This window comes from Acomys minous (assembly GCF_964271855.1).
Source record: "Acomys minous genome assembly, chromosome: 11".
In the NCBI taxonomy this organism is placed as follows: Eukaryota; Metazoa; Chordata; class Mammalia; order Rodentia; family Muridae; genus Acomys; species Acomys minous.
Genome location: NC_140492.1, coordinates 69,149,682 through 69,168,897, shown reverse-complemented (window position 1 = coordinate 69,168,897; position 19,216 = coordinate 69,149,682). Strand labels below are relative to the sequence as shown.

The window sequence follows — 19,216 nt, the reverse complement described above, 5'->3', positions numbered from 1 at the left end:
TTTAAAATGTATCAATATTAGTTAAAATGTATCCTCTGAGCCAGGTATGGTGGCCCACACCTTTAAGCTCAGCACTTGGGGAGGCAGAGGCAGGTGGATCTCTGTGAGTTCCAGGCCAGCCTTGGTCTATAAAGCTAGTCCAGGACAGCAAGGACTACAGAGAAACATTGTCTCAAAAGACAAACAAACAAAAGGACTTTCTGATACTTTAAGCTACTTTCAGGGTCTTTACTGAGAAAGGGGGTTATCCTTTACAATTTAATGAATTTCATAATATTAACTTATGGTTAAAAGCCGGTGTGAAAGGGCCTGTGCCCCCAATCCAAAGTAACAATAGGATGAGAGGGAGGAACCCCATTGAGGATGCAACATGGATGCTGTCACAGAAGCCAGAGACCTCTCACCAGACCCATGACTCACTGCAATGAACGTTTGCAAGAGAAGATGTGTGGACAGAGGGGTGTACTGTGGGACACACTGTGACACACTACAGCTTCCACAATGAGATGTTTTCTATGCTTTGTTTTTTTGGTTTTGTTGTGCATTTTTTATTTTCGGGGGAGACTGCAAGCATGGAGGGTAGGGGTGAGTAAGACTGGGGTACATGATGTGAAACTCACAAAGAGCCAATAAAAAGCAAAATTTACTCTCATGTTACTAAAAAAAAAAAAAAAAAAAAAAAAAAAAAAAAACAGCCACAAATGCACACGATGTTCTAAGTACCAAATTTAAAGGCGCACACACACATATCCTCAGTCTCTGTGCCTTCACATCAGAAAGGCTTCCGTTTTTCCTTCTTTCTTTCTTCTCTCTCCTTTTTTGAAATTTTATTTATTTATTTATTTATTTATTTATTTATTTTTGAGACAGGGTTTCTCTGTGTAGCCCTGGCTGTCCTGGAACTCACTCTGTAGACCAGGCTGCCCTCGAACTCACAAAGATCGGCCTGCCTCTGCCCCACCCCCCAAGCGCTGGGACCACTGTCCAGCTTGGCTTAAGGTTTTCTATTGTCAGCAGGATGCTCTGCTTTAGAAACTACAGTAAAAATTCTGTATTTCCCCTTCCTAGACTACAAACATTTTTACAAATACAGATAAACCAACCACAGGGGTAAAAGGTATCACTTTTGTACCTAAAGTATAGAATATATGTATTATATGTGTGTCTTTGTACTTAATGTCAGTTCACGAGCCAATCCACTAGCCTGCCCCTCGGTTGCTTAGCGACCTCTGCCGTCATCACCTGCCACCACCAGGTATGTGCCAGGCAAGCTTTAGCTGCACACTAGACACAAAGGACTGACCTAACCCTGTGCACTCCCGCCCCCACTAGGTTTCTCTCTCTTTCCCTGTGTCTGGAGTTCTGCTCTCCTTCCCCCATCGCTCTCTTGCTCTCTCCAGTTTGTTCTCCCACTGTCTCTGTTTCTCTGTCTCTGTCTCTCTCTCTCTACCTTCATACAATAAATCTCATACCAGATCTGTTCCATGACTTTTATATTTTTATAAATTACAACACTTAACCTTTCAATAGTTTTGGGCTTGTTTGTTTTTTTTTTTAAAGCACCTTTTTCCATTTATATAATTACAAATTACTCTGGTACTACTTGAAAAAAAAAATCCTTCAAATCATGACCAATACTTCGAATGCTTTTTATCTTTTGTGTGTGTGGTCGTTGAGAGAGATCTCCTGTAGCCTAGGCATTTATATAAATCTCTACGTAGCCCTGGATCCTCCTGCCTCGACCTCCCAAGTGATGAGAGATGGCAAGCCCATGCTACCATGCTCAGATAACTGGTTTTCAGCTACACTCAGCCATGAATGGGCCAGATCTCAGCCCCTTCTTTTCTCTGCATGCCCACTGTGGACAGGTCATTTTCCTCTCCCTGACTTGCCACTCAGATGCTCTGTCACTCTAGTCAAGCTAGACACAAAGCAGCAAAGACATTTATAGCTGTGACTTTTCTGAGGCAGCATGGTCCAGTGGAAGGAGCTGTCTGGGGGGCTGAAGCGTCACAGTCCAGTCCCTAGGCTGCCGGTGGGCTGGGGGAGGGAACAGAAGGCCTGGAAGGCCGGGCCCAGCACCAAGCATATAGCAGCTACCACTCGGTAATTATTAGTTACTCTCTTCCCCTCCCCCATCTTCTGAGTCACAATTGCATAGAAAATGCCACATCCCGCCCTGAACTGTATGAAGACAGCATGGAGAGTTGGAAATAACCGTCCACCTACTTTCCCCCCCCCCCCTTGATAACTCCACCCTGCCTCCCACCACCACTACCACCACAAGAGTCCACAAACATTAAAGGAAACAAGATGATGGATTCGGGAAAACATTACAACTCAGAGATGAAAGGCACTTTACATGTGCTTAGTCAGGCGTGAGTGTGTCATTCAGAGCCCCATTGGTGGTACCTCTGTTCATAAAAGGCCTGATTCTGTGCACAAAATGATGCAGAGGGAAAAAAAAAAAAAGACGAGCTCTAGAAAGGCTGGCCGCTCCTAGCAAGGAAATAAGTCAAAACACAGCGCTGCTTCCTACAAGGGGCCGAGCCTGGAGGAGCCCACCAGGTGAATTCTTCAACTTCACCTAAAGGGACGCAGCCTGGACCAGAGCTCAAGTCAGTGCCTAGTTTGTGTGCCTCAAACGTTGAGAGAAACTGTCCTGTTTTTGTTTTGCACTTTATTGGGACAGGATCTCTCTCTATAGCTCTGGCTGGCCTGAAACTTACTATGCCAACCAGGCTGGCCTCTAACTCATGGATACCCTCCTGCCTCTGCCTGGGATTAAAGGCTTGCACCACTGACCCATAAGGAATGTCCTTCTAAGTACCGTCCTATGTCTTAATACAAAGAATGCAACCACTGAAATAATGCAACAGTATAAACAATAGTCAAATAAACAAGAAAAAAAAAATCAAACACCTCCCTGGATGCTACACATGCTGTCTATGGTAAGCTCAGAGAAAGCAGGGGTAAGGCAGGCGTGGTGGCACACGCCTTTAATCCCAGCACTCGGGAAGCAGAAGCAGGTGGATCATTGTGAGTTTGAGGCCAGCCTGGTCTACAAAGTGAGTCCAGGACAGCCAAGGCTACACAGAGAGACCCTGTCTCCAAAAAGAAAAGAAAAAGAAAAAAAATTTTTAATCATGTGCTTATTTCCAATTGTTTTTTTCCTATAAAAAATAGTGTAATGAAAAACAGATCATTCAGACGAGGAGAAGAACAAGACAGTTGCAAAGGGGCACTTCACAAGCAGTTACTATCACTCCTGAATAGGACACTGGGCCTTCCAACACTTGCAGCTGTTTAACTTAAAACTAAACATTAAAAAGTGAATTACACTGGGGTAGGAATCAGAGGCAGACCTCTTGCCTGGGTTCCTCCCTGCCACTGAATTTATTTACCTGCCTTAGACAAATTACTCCATCTCTTGAAGCCTGAGTTTCCTCAACTGAGAAAAGGACTAGTTTCCCTCCCTTCTTTCCTGAACCTTACTTAGAAAAAGGTAAATTGTCTGTTAAAGAGCCCATAATAGCTTTATTACTGTATGAACTTAAGATGCAGCTCTGTGAGCTACATCCCATCATAGTCCTCGATAGCCCTGTGATCATAACAGTACCAGATCATAAAATCCTTAACGGTCTTTTTCTTTTTTCTTTTTTGAGGCAGGGTTTCTCTGTGTAGCCTTGGCTGTCCTGGACTCACTTTTTAGACCAGGCTGGCCTCGAACTTACAGAGATCCGCCTGCCTCTGCCTCCCTGGGTGCTGGGATGTACCTGGCTCTTTAAAGATTTTAAAGTTCAAGCTTTTCCCAAGGCAAAGTCACAGTTCCATATGTATTAAATAAATACATGACAACAAGAAAAACTGCAAACATCCCTCTTGTGGTGGTTCCACACAAGCCTTCCTGTTTGTTAGGTAAAACACTGCTCGTGGTGTAGGGAGATGGGACAATACTTAAAATGTGCATCCAGAACTTTCCACTTCATTTACTGAACTTCTTGAAATGCCTGCTTTGATACAATACAAAAACTGTAATTAAGTGTTCACATTTTAGGAAATAAAAGTGTAAGACACATTAAATAATTAGAAGCTCCAAGAATGAGCAAATGATGAATCTCACTGCATGGGGAGGAGGTATCTAACCAGGAAATGACACACAGAAGGGCGGTGTTGGACGTAATGGTAACACGTTCCTGCTCTGCCTACATCCAACGTCAACCCCGCCATCCAACTCTGAAGTAGATTCAAGACACAGACGTGTTACTGGACTTTTCTCTCCTTTTTGTCAGTGAAAGCAACAGAACCTAAGGTTTTTCTGCACTAGAAAATAATTTCTTTCCCTTATTTTGTGAAGTAACCAGATGAACATCCCATAATCAAAACAGGAAAAGTAAAACCTTAAAAATAATTCTGAGCAGTCTGCAATTTGCTGCCCAAAATAGAACCCATACCATCCGTGCCACCAAATGAAAACTGTAAGTTTGTAAGCATCAAGTCAAATTATAAAGCAAAGGATTTTTAAATGTTTTAATGGCAATAAATGAGAAGGAGGAAAAGAGCTGACTTTGCTGGTGGATGCTTGCTGCTTTGTGTTCACTGCCATTGTTTGAATATTCCCCAAACTAATTTGTACTTTCCATTGACTGCAAAATAATATAACCTGACTAATCAATTATTTAGGCACGCCTTCTTAAACAGAACTCTCCTGTTGCCCAAATTAAGAAGTCAGTCATAGTTTTTGAGATATTATGCTTCTGACTAGAAGTTTCAAAGCATACATTTTCCCCTTAAGTTAGTTTAGCCAATGCCAACCAGTTTCTTGACACACACACACACACACACACACACACACACACACACAGAGAGAGAGAGAGAGAGAGAGAGAGAGAGAGAGAGAGAGAGAGAGAGAGAGAAAGTCACAAAAGTATACTCAAGGTGTTTGAATATAATTTTTAAAATTATATTTTGAAATTTATACTTTTTAAGCAGCTTCCAATTCTATGCTGCTTCTAACAAAAACTGTTGTGCAAAAATAAGAAAGCACCCTCCTAAGTACAGCATTTCTAAGTAAAGATGCACATTTGCTAACAAGTGTGCTATAAGCTGGGCACAGCAGGGTACACCTGCCTATGATCCAGCCTTCAGGAAGCAGAGGCAAGAGGTTCAGGGTTTAGGAACAGCTGAGGCTGCACAGGGAGACTGTATTTAAAAGAAAATAAAAGTGTGTGTGTGTGTGTGTGTGTGTGTGTGTGTGTGTGTGTGTGTAGGGGTTGGGGTGGAGAAGAATAGGTCAACAAAGCCTTCATGGAATTGAATTTGAGGGGGAAAAAAAGACTAACAAAGGAACTCTTAACATCGGACAGTCTTCTCAGCAACGTGCTCATCAAAAAAAAAAAAAAAAAAAAAGCCACCACAGGTGTCTGTCTGTGCCTGACTGCCAGGAGTGAAGGCACCTGGGAGTGCAGTGAGAGGCATCACTTAGGGAAGATGCCATGCCACCCTCCCTCCTCGGTGAGTTTCAATCATCTAGTGATTTTAATTAGCTTCGTCTGGACTGAAACTCAGAGCAATGGTTGCTCAATTAAAGATCTCTCTTTGCCTTGCTACTTAATCTGAGTAAAACCACCGCCCCCCCCCAACAAAGTGTGCACACCCCATGAATCAGAGGGACACTTTAATTCAGTAACAACTGACCAATTGTCCATCTTTACTCTTGAGTTTGTCTACATTGGTAGACATGGAATAGTGATCCAGTTGTAGACAGCAGATAGTTAGAAAATATCCAACATTTATAAACAGTTCTAGGAGCAATCTATTTTTACTGCTTTTCTGTCTTGTAATGAATGTGCCCTGGTCTCTAATCTTTCACACACAATTTACCCTCATTAACATTCCTTTTCAACCCACTAAGGAACTTAGAGCAACCTGTAACTCTCATGCATAAAAATAGTTTATTTAAAATAGTGAAATAATTTTCACTTGTAGTTAGTTTTGAATCTTTTAAGCTCTTTTAAATGTATTTTAAAAGAAAATCATTTATTAAAATATACTTCAGAGCATTATATATAATAGGCTTTCTTTAAATATGATTAACTTCCCCCATCTATCAAATGACAACCTCAGCTTAGCATAATGAGACACACGACTCCTAAAGCTTCTCTTACTGGTCCTTTTAAAATTGCAAATAAACATTGTTATTATTGAAGAGCACAATGTAGCAAGTGGACTCTATATCAATTTTCTTTTACAATTAAGGTTTAAGCTTTTATAAATTGATACCTTACAACTTAAATTTGATACTATTTAATGAATTAGAAAACCAAGCAAAACAAAATATATTTTATTTGTAGCCCTCATCCATTTTTTAACGTTTAATAGCATGTAAAAAGTAAAATGCTGGCCTCTTACAAACATTTGGAGACTACCTTGCTATCTAAATACCAAACATTTTTTTCTTTACTATTTCTATTCTAACCCCAATACTTATTTCTTAGAGATCAGGAAAATGTGTGTTCTCTAGAATATAAAAATCTTACCTTTTAAAAAAATACTGTGCCTTCAAAGCTAAATCAAAGTGACTTTACAGTTTGATATCATGCGGCATTGTATTAATCTAGCCACATATGTAATTTAAGTCTAGCCATTAATTTCTAATTCAACAAAGTCTTGAAATACAAGGCTACTATATAAGATTTTAAACTAATAAAGTCCTTTTTTGTTTCTAGAAAGTTAAATTTTAATGCAGAAAAAGCCTTTGTTACAGGGAGGGCTTTAAGTTGGGTGGGTTTTGGGGGGTTGGTATTTAATTCAGCTATACACAATGTAGTACATACAAGCAAAATACAATTGGGATACTGTTTTCTTTAGCATTCCTATAGGAGCCCAGATTCATTTGCATTGGAGAGAAGACAATTACTGATTTTTAACTCATGAAAGACAGATTCATAGCTTTCTCTACAGCACCTCAGAGAATCGAACTGTCGCAGTGGAAGCCTGTTTTCCATCATTCAGCTACTTCCTAAAAGTGGGTAGATACTGCATTTTTCAAAAGTCCTGTTTGTCACAGAATCATTCAACTTTTGGGACAAAAACATATTCAAATTTGCATGTCTTAGATCAAAACAATTTATGCAATATGTGTAGCTATGTGCATGCATATTTTTAAGTGAACTTTCAGCAGTACCCAAAGTAAAAAGGTAATAATCTTTCCCTCTTTACTAAATCTTTGACCCACAGGTAGTACTATATGAATATAGAAAGAAAGAAAAAAACCCAAAGGTTTTTTATTTAGCAGAGTCAAACCAAATAGAATGTAAGAGAAATAAATGTTCATGGCTTACTGTAAAATAGTTTGAATTTAAGAAGGATGAAACATATGTAGCAAAAATAAAAAGGATTCTCTACTCCAGAATGACTGAGAAAACATCAGTGTGTACTATGTAGCCATGGGTATAAAATGATGTTATACGATTTAACAGAAGACCCTCATGGTAAGCAAACAGCATGCTAATAATTCCACAAATAAGGATTAAAACATTTACAACTACCATTAGCTTTAAAAAAAAAACTATTTGGGATATAGATATTAAACAGCTCCCTGAGAAATCAATGAATTAAACACAATATTAAAAAATTAGTACTCAATTGTTGGATCATTTTTCAAGGAGACAAATGAGAGACAGACAGACTTGTTTTCCTCCAACTCTACAGAACTGGAAAACCACACATCGAACCGACCCAAAGTTCACACATTTACTTCCAACTTGTCAATGTGTATCATCGAAACGCAACAAAACAACAACAACCACTGCATAGCAAGAAAGCTTTAGTCTTAAATGTCACAGTACCCTGTTTTGTCTTGTTTTGTTTTGTTTTAAAGCGACCAGTGTGGTTGTGCCCAGAATTCTTAAGCATTTACTGATGCCTCATCCCAGAGGGCTAAACTCAGCTAACCCACTCCAACCAGTGCAGCTTTCACCCCTTAGCTTGCTCTGCAAGGAGGTAACTTTTGTGCTGGTGCCGACTACCCATCATGCATTTGGTACGCTAACCTTCTTCAGGTGTAGTCAGTCACACAGCCTGCACTCAACTTCCTCCTGCTTATTTTATATCGCCAACATGTTCCAAGAAATTGTTTATTCCTAGGACTGTGTATAAGCCCTAGACTGCTTACTTAATTTATACCAACACTAGTGACATGACAATTCTTGAGCTCATGTAAGCAGGATAAGATCACTTACGTGAAACATCAGCCCATAAGCAAACCACCTCTAAATATTAAAAGAAAAAGAAAAAAAAACCCCAAAAAACCAAAAACTAAAGTGGTCTTTTTGTTGGTAAGGTTTAGGTGATCGAAATGGCTTTACATAAATTAGTAGCCCACTTATTTGAAAATTAAATAATATACACTGGATCATGGAATAATGGGACCTCAATTTAAAAAAAAATCTAGTGACTTTTGCCAATTGTAATCTCCAGAAGGATCCACAAGAGCTAGAGAGCAGGCATAATGAGATATTTATAGATGCATGGTGCGTTAAACATTCTCAGTGGTCCTAACATTATTCATCAAATCTTCAACTGTTAAGACACGAATGATTTAAACTTTACAGTAAGTATATAGCATCCCAGAAAACATCCCTTTACACATCTCAAATTAAAAAAAAAAAACTAACAACAACAACAACAAAAAAAAAACATTGAAGGAAACCATATAAGCTTAAAACACTCTATGGAAGAGCCAGTTACACATTTTCAACATAAGAATTCATTCAGTATAACAGCCCAAACTACAACCATAATTCTTAACTTTTCAAAAACAAAAGTATTACAGTTTTCTAGTGTGGCACAATCATTTCCAAACAGAGATTCTGTTACATCACAATGTATGTGGAAACGTGCACACATCTTTAAAAACCTCCAACACAACCAAGTATTTATAAAATTAATTTGCTTTAAAGTGTTCTCAATCCTGACAAAGCTGGAGCATCCACCTCAGACTTTAAGGTGGAAAATCAGACTTAGCCTCCCAATTCAGATACTTAATGACGAATGGCAAAGAAATAGTTAGTTAATGGGATAAAAACTAAGTTAGGACACGTGGAGGGGGGGAAGGTAGAAAGAATAAAGGCCCCCAATTTAAAGTGCACAATGAACTTTTTAAACAAAGAAGTTCTCCTTCATTCTTTCAAAGCAATCACTGGGGAAACCCAACCCCCACAAAGCGTGTCACTGCTTCATTAACAATAGCTAACTATCGTCTTAACCGCGACATTGTTTATTCCCCAACGGTTCTCTAAAGTAACAATAACAACAAAGTGCTGGGAGCCAACCCAGCGCCTCAGTTATTAAGGCCTGGCTTCTCCCTACATCCAATACAAACATGCTACTTCTTTAGAATACTATGGGAAAAAAAAAACACACAACACCAACAACAACCTACTCCTTATTTACCGAACGATTTTTATAATTCATCACTAAACTATGCACCAAAAAAAGAGTAATTAATCGCATGGTTTAGTTAAGCAATTCAGCTGACACAGTAAATATTTATTCTTCACATCTCACAGGAAGTTTGCTATTGTGCTGGAGTAGGGGTGGTGGGGAGCGAAAAGCAATTTATGATAAACAACTTAATCGATCACAGCCAACTGAATGCACCTAGTGTTCTTCATCCCGACCCCTAATTGGGCACCAAATAGTTGTTTGCAAGCACAGAAAGCACCTTATATAATGAAAGTAAAATATTAAAACAATAGTAACTTTCTAAGCTATATATCTCCACGAACAAAACCAACAAAGGCCCTTTTAAAAACCATATAGACATAGTTTTTTTTAAAGCTGACCATATTTTTTTTAGTTATACGTATGGAAGCCCAATCGCGGGGGAGGGGGTAGTGGGGAGCCAAAAAAAGAAAGTAGGCAAAATATATTTACCTTAGCTTTTTAGAGACTGAGTAATCAACTTCCATGATTTTCCCATGCAATTCCACTTTACCTTTAAAACAGAAATTTAAAGCACTCAGAACCTCCCTGAGTAAAACCCGCGGGGGTCTAGGAGGGGCAGGCACACTACTCCACGCTCCGGCTCCGCCTTCTGCGCCTTCAAGGGGTCCTCCACCCGGCCGCAGCTGGGCGAACTTAGCGCCAAGTGTGATGAAAAGTGGGCGCCACGGGTGGCGAGCGAGGTGGTAAAGGCGCAAGCCCGGTTCCGACCCCAGGTATAGCTGTGGGTGGCATTACCGGAAAAACACATTTAATAAAGAGCGGCGCCAATTTGAAAAGATGAGCTCATTTGAAACTCAAGCCGCAGGGCTGGCGCGCCTCGGTCTCTCTGGCCCCCAGCACCCCATCCCAACACCCCAGGACCTCCAGGCTCCGGGGCGCTCGGCCCCCCAACCCCCGCCCCCCCTGCAGGCAGCCCCGGGGACACGCGCAGGAGTCCCTGGCTTGGCGGCTGCCTTGCTTTGGAGTGACCCCGCACCCCAGGTCTCACCAGCACCCCACCCCCGCCTCACAGGTCCCCAAGGTAGGGGTTCCCTGCGGGGTCGGAGGTCGCCTGCCAGGGAAGCGTGGCCTGCCGCGTGCGTGTGCGGGATGCGAGCAGGGAGCGCGCGCGCGGGCGAGTGTGTAGCGCTCCGACACCCGTCTGGGCTCCAGAGCGCTCGCGGGCCCCCCGGTCGCCTTTCCCGGTTCTCAGCCCCGGCCCCCACCGAGTTGAGACAGGGTACCTCGTAAAAAGGTGCTTCTGGCCGAGCAGGAGGCGGGGAGACGGGAGGCGGAAAGCCCCCAGCCCCGAGTTCTTCTCAATAAAATCGGACAAAAAATTCAAGGAAAAATAGGAGCGCTTCCGAGACCAGCGAGAGGGAACTGAGCTTCGGGAAAGGACGCAGGGAGATGTGCGGTGCGGCAAAGGCCGGGTTGGGGGGACCCCGGGACTTCGAAGGGTTCAGTAGGTGAAGTCCAGGAGCTACCTAAAGTGGGGGGCCAGTAGACAAGGGAGGGGGAAATCTCAAAAGGAGAGTGCGGCTTTGGAAACCACAGAAGACGAGAGGTCTTTGGCACGAGGCATGGGAAGAAGGAAGGTCTGGCTAGGTGGAGAAGAGATGCTGGACTTGGGGGGTCCCTGGCAAAGGGGGCACTAGCAGGGTCAACGAAAAGGAAAATGGGGGACTCTGAAAAGGTGGGGGCGGGGGAAGCTCCGGAGTGCAGGGGCGCTCCTAGGGAGCCAGCGAGCCTGGGCACCCTCGGAGGGGCACAGGGTCGTCCGGAGTCTGAGGCCCGAGGGTCTAGAGTTAGCCCTAGCATTGGGGACAGGGCAGCCGGCCATCCCGGAGCCGGGCCGCCCCGAGAGTCGCGGGGCTGGTGCGTGAAAGTGAGCGTGCGGGCTCGGGAGTCGCGGCGGGCGCGGCCCATGGGGCTCGGCCTCCCGGCTACCGCCGTCCCGAGCCGGAGAGGCGCGGCGTGGGCAGCGCGAGTGCTCACCGGAGAGGGTCTCGATGGCTCGGATGGCCCAGTTCTGGTCGGGGTAGTCCACGAAGGCGTAGCCGGATTTGAGTAAGACCTGTCCCGCCAGAGGCAGCTTCCTGTCCCCGAAGAGCTGCCGGAGGTCGTCGGCGGTGACGGCGGGGCTCAGGTTCCCGATATATAGCTTGTTCATCATCCGCGTCTTCCCGAGAGCCCGCGGCTCCCCCGGCCCGGCACCCGGCGCTCCCGCCGCCTCCGCTGCCCTCCTCTCCGCTCCTGCGCCCGCCCCCGCCCCCACCCTCGCCCTCAGCCTGGCTCCCCCCACCGCGGCCGGCCCGGCCCGCCCGGGGGCAGAGGCGGAGGCGGGGACTTGGCGCGGCTGCCTCCTCGGGGCAGAGTCCCGGGCGGGCGCGCGGACAAAGCGCTCGCTCTGCCCCCCGGTGCCGGGGCGGCGGCGGCGGCCGACGAACCCCGCGCACCTAAGAGTTGGACCGGCGTGTGCCCCGCTGAGAGTGCGCGCCCTTCCCGTCCCGCGCTACGCTGCGCGCTCCGATGGCTTGGCGCTCCCAGGCTGCGCGCCCGGCGGGCGGAAACGGCGGCAGCCCAAGCGGGGCCGGGAGCGGCGGAACGGGGCGGCGCGCGAGAGGAGAAGGGCGCGGGCGTGGGCGGGGTGTGCGCAAGGTGGACCCAACGTGGGCGCGGGGCCGGTGAGGTGCACCTGGAGGTGAGCGGCGCAAGCAACGACTGATAACTTTGCCCGCGCGCATCATGAGCTTTGCGTGGATCTGGAGATTTCGCTGCGAGCCAGGATCTTGGAGAAGGGGGCGCTTGTGGTCAAAGGACTGCAGGACCACAAGGGCCCCCTCCCATAGGCCGTGTATCCTAGGAAAGCTGCTGTGGTGCGGGGCCTCAGTTTCCCTGTCCAAGAGGGAAAAGGAGAGCCAGACCCAAGTCCAGTTAGCCAGGTGGCAGAGGAGGAGACAGCGCCAGCCTGAGCTGCTGGTTTCAGTCCCAGGCTAGGTAGGTAGGCATTCCCCGAGCTTTGGAAGGGACAAGAGAGGAAAGTTGTCCTTCCACGTGCAGGACGGAAGAAGCAGGGTCCTTGACCTCTCCCAGGTGGCAATCTAAGTCACATAGCCCCGTGAGAATCAGAAAATGAAGGACTACAGAAGAAGAGAATGGAGAGATTCTGAGGTGAGAAGACTCTGCTAGACTTCCGGGTGTGACCTGGGTAGTGTTCCTTGGATTTTAGAGGGCTACCGTGGTAGGAGGTATGTCTGGGTGGAGAAGTCACCGTGGGCCTTACGGTAGAAGGCCAGTTTACTCCATACTCAATCCCAGCATTATGCCCCCAACATCCCTGAGCCTAACTTTTATCCGCAAAGGAAATAAAACAAACAACCACCCCTTGTGAGGGTGACCTAAGTAATGTGTGACACACTGTGGGTTTGCTTCCATTTCTTTGCCCAGAGAACGAATTTAGGAGCTTAAAAACTTGGGGGGAGGGGGCTGTCCTTAATTATTTGTCTTGAGAAGGAAATGAGGAATTCTTCGGTTATGTTGGATCTAAGCAGACTCCATAACATTTGACACTTTCTCACCTAGATATTTACTGACATTTCAATTCTAGCTTTTGTCAAATATCCACGCATTTTCCTCTTTGGATTTCACTGCTCCTGGAATTGGGAGTAGGGCCTTGATAGTGTTTCCCAGGCAAACAGATAAACCAGGGATAGATGCTCCCTAACTAAAATGTGGAAGAAAAATCGCAAATGAAAACAACTCGTGTGTGCATAACTCACTGCGGACTGGAAGCCAGCCACCTTCAGATTACTCACACAAATGCTCCCGATTAGGGTGGTCATTTTTTTTTTTTTTTGTACCAACGGATGTGTTCGCCTATTTACAGTAAATCATAGTTACAGGCCACAAAAGACGAAGAAGGAACGGTCACGGATCGGTGGCCTCCCTCTCTAAAAGGTTAATAGTCAGCCCTTTAGGTTGCATCACATTTTCAAACCCGCCAAGTATGTGTGGCAGAACCATGGCCGCTCTGCTGGGGCAGCATACACGGCATACCAGTTCTTTCTGAGCATAGGTGTCTTCTGGTGGGCCCTGTTTACACTGTCAGTGGGGTTATTTTCAAACTCCTCTCTGGGAAGTAGCTGCTTCTTGGCTGTCTTTGGTATGTTCCACCCTGCCGGCATCTTGTAAACCGTGCTTCAGAAGCCAGCACGGAGGACACTTTTCTCCATACCTCGCGTGTCCTTCACTTTTCTTGGTGCGGTGATAAAAGACTGGAGAAGAGAAATTGGAGGAAAGAAGGGCTGGTTTTAGCTCACAGTTTGAGGATATGGTCTGTTGAGGCCACAGGAGCAGGAAGCAGCTGGTCATGTGGCAGTCACAGTCGGACTCAGGGCTGAATGCTGGTCTTCACCTTGTTTTCTTCTTTTTATGTAGCCGAGGACCCCCGCCCACGAGACGGTGCCACCCACGTTTACAGAGGGTCTTCCTGCCTAAACCTAGCCCCTCCCAGACACGCCCTGATACTCATCTCCATGGCGACTCAAAATCTCATCAAATTGACAAGATTAAGCATCATAACATTTCACCCTAGTTTCACGTTCATCTCATAATAAAAGAACACGTGTAGTCCAATTCTAAAAGCCCCTGTCGTCTCCAAGATTGCTGACGCTGTTTGAAAGTCCCAAGTCTCTCTAAAGGCTCTGAGTGCTCACTCACTGAGAGCCGCTGTGAGGTTGACAAGCAAGTTGCCCGTCTCCAGTGTACAACTTCACAGTCAAGAGTTCCCGTTCCAAAGGGAGAAAGGTCATAGCAAGACTAAAACAGACGCAAACTGAAGCAGAACAAACAAGGTCCTGTAGCTACCAGCCTTCTGGGACTCGTGCACAATCATCTGGGCTCCAGAGAGCTTGGGTGGCCCTGCTCCTCCAACCTGCCACAAACAGTCTCTTTTGGGGGCACTAGCTTCTTAGGGTAGCTTTCCTTGCTGGATTTCCGGTGATTGCAGCTCAGGCTTCATCTTGCTAGAGCTCTACAAAATGGCCGGCCTCTCAGGACCTCCTTGCAGGGACATCAACCCTTCACACATAGCCCAGCCTCCCTGATTCTCTGGAACTGTGGTGTTGCACTCTGTGACACCTGTCCCCTCAGTCTCTCACACTTACAAAACTAGTATGTGCGTGATAATGCCAGCTTAAGATAGAGCTGGTCCCCACAGCTCCCTCCAATTTTTTTTTTTTTTTTTTTTTTTTTTTTAGTAAAGAACCCCCTCAGTAGCATTCTCTCCTTTCAGGTGAATTTGTATTTTGGAAACCTTGATAATTGGAGTCTTTCCCCTCAGCTGTCCTGTTGTCCCAGTGCAGAACTCCAAGCTGCTTATGATGTCACTAGTTCCTCTGCCGCCTACAGCTGCCTTCAAGTCTGCCTTCTCTGCTTGCATGCTTTTCCTCATCAAACTTTACATTTTTCCTCTTTTTGCCGTCTCTAACTACAGACCTGGATAAGAGTGGTGAACTGCAGCCGGACTGCATCATGTCCCCAGCCAGGAAGCCAGGAGAAAGAAATGCTGATGTTCAGCTTGGCTTTCTCTTCCTGCCACTTAGGACCCGCTCAGCCCATGGTGCCACTGACATTTAGGATGGTTCTTCCCACCTGAACTCTGTCTCTCGCAGGCGTGCCCAAGTACTTGTTTCCCCGGTGATCCCAAACCCCCGTCATGTTGCGCTCAACCATCACACCCACTCTGCAGCCGCCACAGTTCTTAGGGGCAGCTTTTCTCTGGTGGGAAAGGGGTCAGGGAAACCTCCAAGGGAAAGCCAGGCAACTAGAGACCCTCACTATACCTGACAGAACTCACTCCTAGTTGTTTCTCACAAGTCTCCTTGTATCAGCCTTCCAGAGAGAGAGACAAAACGGTTGCCACTTGGAGCTCCTGAGTGATTTTGTAAACCCAGTAAACCAACATGAGGGGTTGGGATCAGAAGTGTGGCGACATTCTTAGTGTTCACATTTCTGTCTAAAGCCTGTTAGCCTTTCCCCCCAAGTGTTTCTGAAACAGTAGAAAACCTTGCAGCTTCCTGTTGGTTCTCTGTGGCAGGGTAGTAGAAAGGTGGCCCGGACGATGTCTCCACTTGTCGCAGGTGGGAAGACTGAAGCCCGAGGAAGCAGCAGTCACACAGAGCCTAGGAAACAGCTGGTAAACGTAGTTGAACCTGACAATCCACAAAGGACCAAGTCTTCACCCTGGATTTTCACTGCAGAAGTATTTCTGCCTCTGGCCAAGGTACATTTTGACGGAATCACACTAGCGTTAACTTTTTGAAGCGACAAAAAGACCATGGGGTGGGGGGTGGGGGGACGTGGGGAGGTGGTTATTGGGGGTGGGAGGTCAGGGGGGTGGTTATCATAACCGAGGTTAATACGGTCAATGTTTTTAGGTGATGGGAGGAGCTCGGAAGAGAAAATCAAACCGTAGTGGAAGGTGGGGCCAAAGCCAACACGGTAGCGACTTTGTGAGTGTCGCACCAGCATCCTTGTGTACCGTAGTGTCCCTTACCCACCTTCGGTCAAGTTGACCCAGGGGAGATTGTCTAGCCTTGGTTATGTTATGTCACCTTCCTCCGTTCGGATTCCTCCTTTGTGGAATAATAGCTCAGCCATTTCTTCACAACAAACTCCACCTCCCCTGCACCTTACACGCTTTCCAAAGCCTGCGCCTTCTCAGAACTCGGCCCCTTTGCACACACTGTTCCCTTTCCCCCAGAATAACCTGCCCTTGAACGTGCTGTTCCCTTTCCCTGGAATGCATTCCTTCCTCTGTAACCTCTTTCTCCTCCCACCTCGGCACCCGGACATGGTCTTCGCTTCACACAGATAAGAAATAACCTCGCCTAGTGGTCATGGTTGCATGATGTGTTAAATATGCTAAGAAAGAGCCCACTAAAGTACATATAGTGTGTGTGTGTGTGTGTGTGTGTGTGTGTGTGTAGGCACCCACGTGTGCGTGCCTGTACATCTGTGTGTGCATGTGTGTACTAGGGATTGATCCCAGGCAGATGCTTTACCACTGAACCAACTGGATGGGAATTAGACCTCAGTTTTTAAAAGCTATACGAGGGGATAGAGAGATGGCTCAGTAGGTAAAGGTGCTTACTGCCAAGGCTGAGGAACACACATGGCAGCAGGAGAGAACCAAGTTGTCTTTGACCTTCCCCTGCATGCCACAGCGTGGCATACACATGCACACACACACACACACACACACACACACACACACACACACACATCATTTCAGTTAATGAGAAAAAAGTCTTCCTGTTTCATAGTAAAATTCTACAGGATTGAGACTTTTTGTCTTTCTCCCCTTCCATCTTCAAGCCAGTATGAAACCTAATCCACGTATTATTGTTGAGTAAACAGATTGAAGGAGCTCAGGAGCTCAGATTGAAGGAAGGCACACACAGAAGATGGTGCTGCCCCTCCCTAACCCCACCCCCGCCCAAGTGGAGCACATCTACGTGCTCATTGCGTCATAGTACAAGGCAATAAGGATATACGGTAAGTAGACATCTTTCTGGCCTGGCTGGTGTATGGCCGGTGGAGGACGCAGATATGCACGTGGGTATATTATGGCATTTCAGATGGGACAGCTTATTGGCAGATGCCATTCAGCCTAGGCTCACTGGGGTCGTCATGGAAGAACTGAGGTTTGAAGGTTAAGTAAGCGTCTCAGTTAGGGTTACTACTACTGTGATGAAAGACTGCAACCGAAAGCAGGCTGGGAAGGAAAGGGTTTATTCCTCTTAACCTTCCCTATCACTGTTCATCATCAATGTCAGGGCAGGAACCTGGAGGCAGGAGCTGATGCAGAGACTATGGCGGGGTACTGCTTACTGGCTTGCTCCCCATGGCTTGCTCAGTCTGCTTGCTTATGGAAGAATCCAGGATCACAAGGCCAGGGACGGCACCACCCACAACGGGCTGGGCTTCTCCTTCATTAATCACTAGTTAAGAAAATGCTCTACAGCCTAATCTTCTGGGGGGAATATTCTTAGTTTCTCACGTGAAGTTCCCTCCTTTCAGATAACTTGAGCTTGTGACAAATTAACATAAACTAGCCAGCACAATTAAGCCTATTGGGAGGGGCACTATAAGGAGGCGTGGCCTTGTTGTATTAGGAGGCGTGGCCTTGTTGTATTAGGAGGCGTGGCCTTGTTGTATTAGGAGGTGTGGCCTTGTTGTATTAGGAGGCGTGGCCTTGTTGTATTAGGAGGTGTGGCCTTGTTGTATTAGGAGGCGTGGCCTTGTTGTATTAGGAGGTGTGGCCTTGTTGTATTAGGAGGCGTGGCCTTGTTGTATTAGGAGGTGTGGCCTTGTTGTATTAGGAGGCGTGGCCTTGTTGGAGGAAGTGAGTCACAGGGGTAGGCTTTGAGGTCTCATATGCTCAAACCAGGCCCGATGTGGCATTTTCTCTTCCTGCTGCCTGCAGGATGTAGACCGCTCAGCTGCCTCTCTGGTACCATGTCTGCCTGCACGCTGCCGTGCCTCCTGCCGTGAAGATAATGGACTAACCCTATGAAACTGTAAGCCAGGCCCAGTCCAATGTTTTTCTTTGTAAGAGTTGCCATGGTCATGGTGTCGCTTCACAGCAATGGAAACCCCCACTAAGACAATGCCCTAGACAAAAAGACTGGCGTGTAAAGGGGTAGAGAGATGGCTCAGTGGTTAAGACCACTGGTTGTTCTTCCATAAGACCCTGGTTCGATTCCCAGCACCCACATGGAGGGCTCACAACTGTCTGAAACTCTAGTCCCACGTGATCTGATGCCACCTTGTGGGTTCTGCAAGCACATACTGCACAGCCATGCATGCAGGCAAAAACACCCATAAACATAAAATGTAAAAAAAAAAAAAAAAAAAAAAAAGGCTAGGATGTAAAGTTATGGAGATACTAAAAATAAATTTCCTCCAGACCTGAAATCCAATACAAATGCAGATTTATAAAGAAAACAATAAAAAAAGAGAAGAGAAATAATGGCAACCAAAGTTCCCAGAATCAAAGACAAGTCCTGCAGACTGAAAGGCATGCAGGAGGCTCAGACTCACCCAGAGCAGAGGAGCCTCACTGTGACATTTAGAAGAAAAACTAAAAAAAGCAGATGTTGGTGGAGTAAACAGCACAAAGGATTGGGAAAGAGAATGCCAATGTATTCTTCTAAAACAAAAGAAACTAGAAGGTGATGATGCAACATGGGAGATTATCTTAATCTGACCTTCTAAATTTAAAGGGGCCATTACAAAGTCATGCAAAGGGGCTGGAGAGATGGCTCAGAGGTTAAGAGCACTGACACACTGGCTGTTCTTCCAGAGGTCCTGAGTTCAATTCCCAGCAACCATATGGTGGCTCACAACCACCTATAATGTGATCTGGTGCCCTCTTCTGGCCTGCAGGTATACACAGGCAGAGCACTGTATAGACAACAACAACAACAACAATAATAATAATAATAATAATAATAATAATAATAATAATAATAATAAAACAAAAAAAACCCAAAGTCATGCAAAGATTCAGATGTACCCTGCTTAGTGAAAAACCCCTGAGATGAATGTTTGGGAAACAGCAACTCCAATACAGAATATTCTGCTAGGCCACTGCAGTGCCATCACACAGCCATCCAGCAAGCGGTAGCCACAAGCTGGAAGTAGAGGATTGGTGGCTCAG

General features: G+C 45.9%; 1 protein-coding gene and 1 long non-coding RNA gene across 2 annotated transcripts in view; one reads left to right on the top strand and one right to left on the bottom strand.

Moving 5' to 3' along the window:
- Window positions 1–11,769, bottom strand: part of IGF2BP2 (insulin like growth factor 2 mRNA binding protein 2) — a 120,931-nt gene extending 109,162 nt beyond the window's left edge. Inside the window, exons 1-2 of the mRNA XM_084801746.1 lie at window positions 11,488–11,769; window positions 9,940–10,000 (exon numbers count right to left, since the gene is read on the bottom strand). Of these exons, the coding sequence (XP_084657872.1) occupies window positions 9,940–10,000; window positions 11,488–11,665 (239 nt within the window). The 5' untranslated portion in view covers window positions 11,666–11,769. The remainder of the gene's footprint in view (window positions 1–9,939; window positions 10,001–11,487) is intronic.
- An 812-nt stretch (window positions 11,770–12,581) lies between these two features.
- LOC311609058 lies at window positions 12,582–14,118 on the top strand. Its single transcript, XR_014783253.1, has 2 exons — window positions 12,582–12,663; window positions 13,930–14,118. It is a non-coding gene; the product is annotated as an uncharacterized lncRNA (long non-coding RNA).
- Window positions 14,119–19,216: the final 5,098 nt, after the last annotated feature.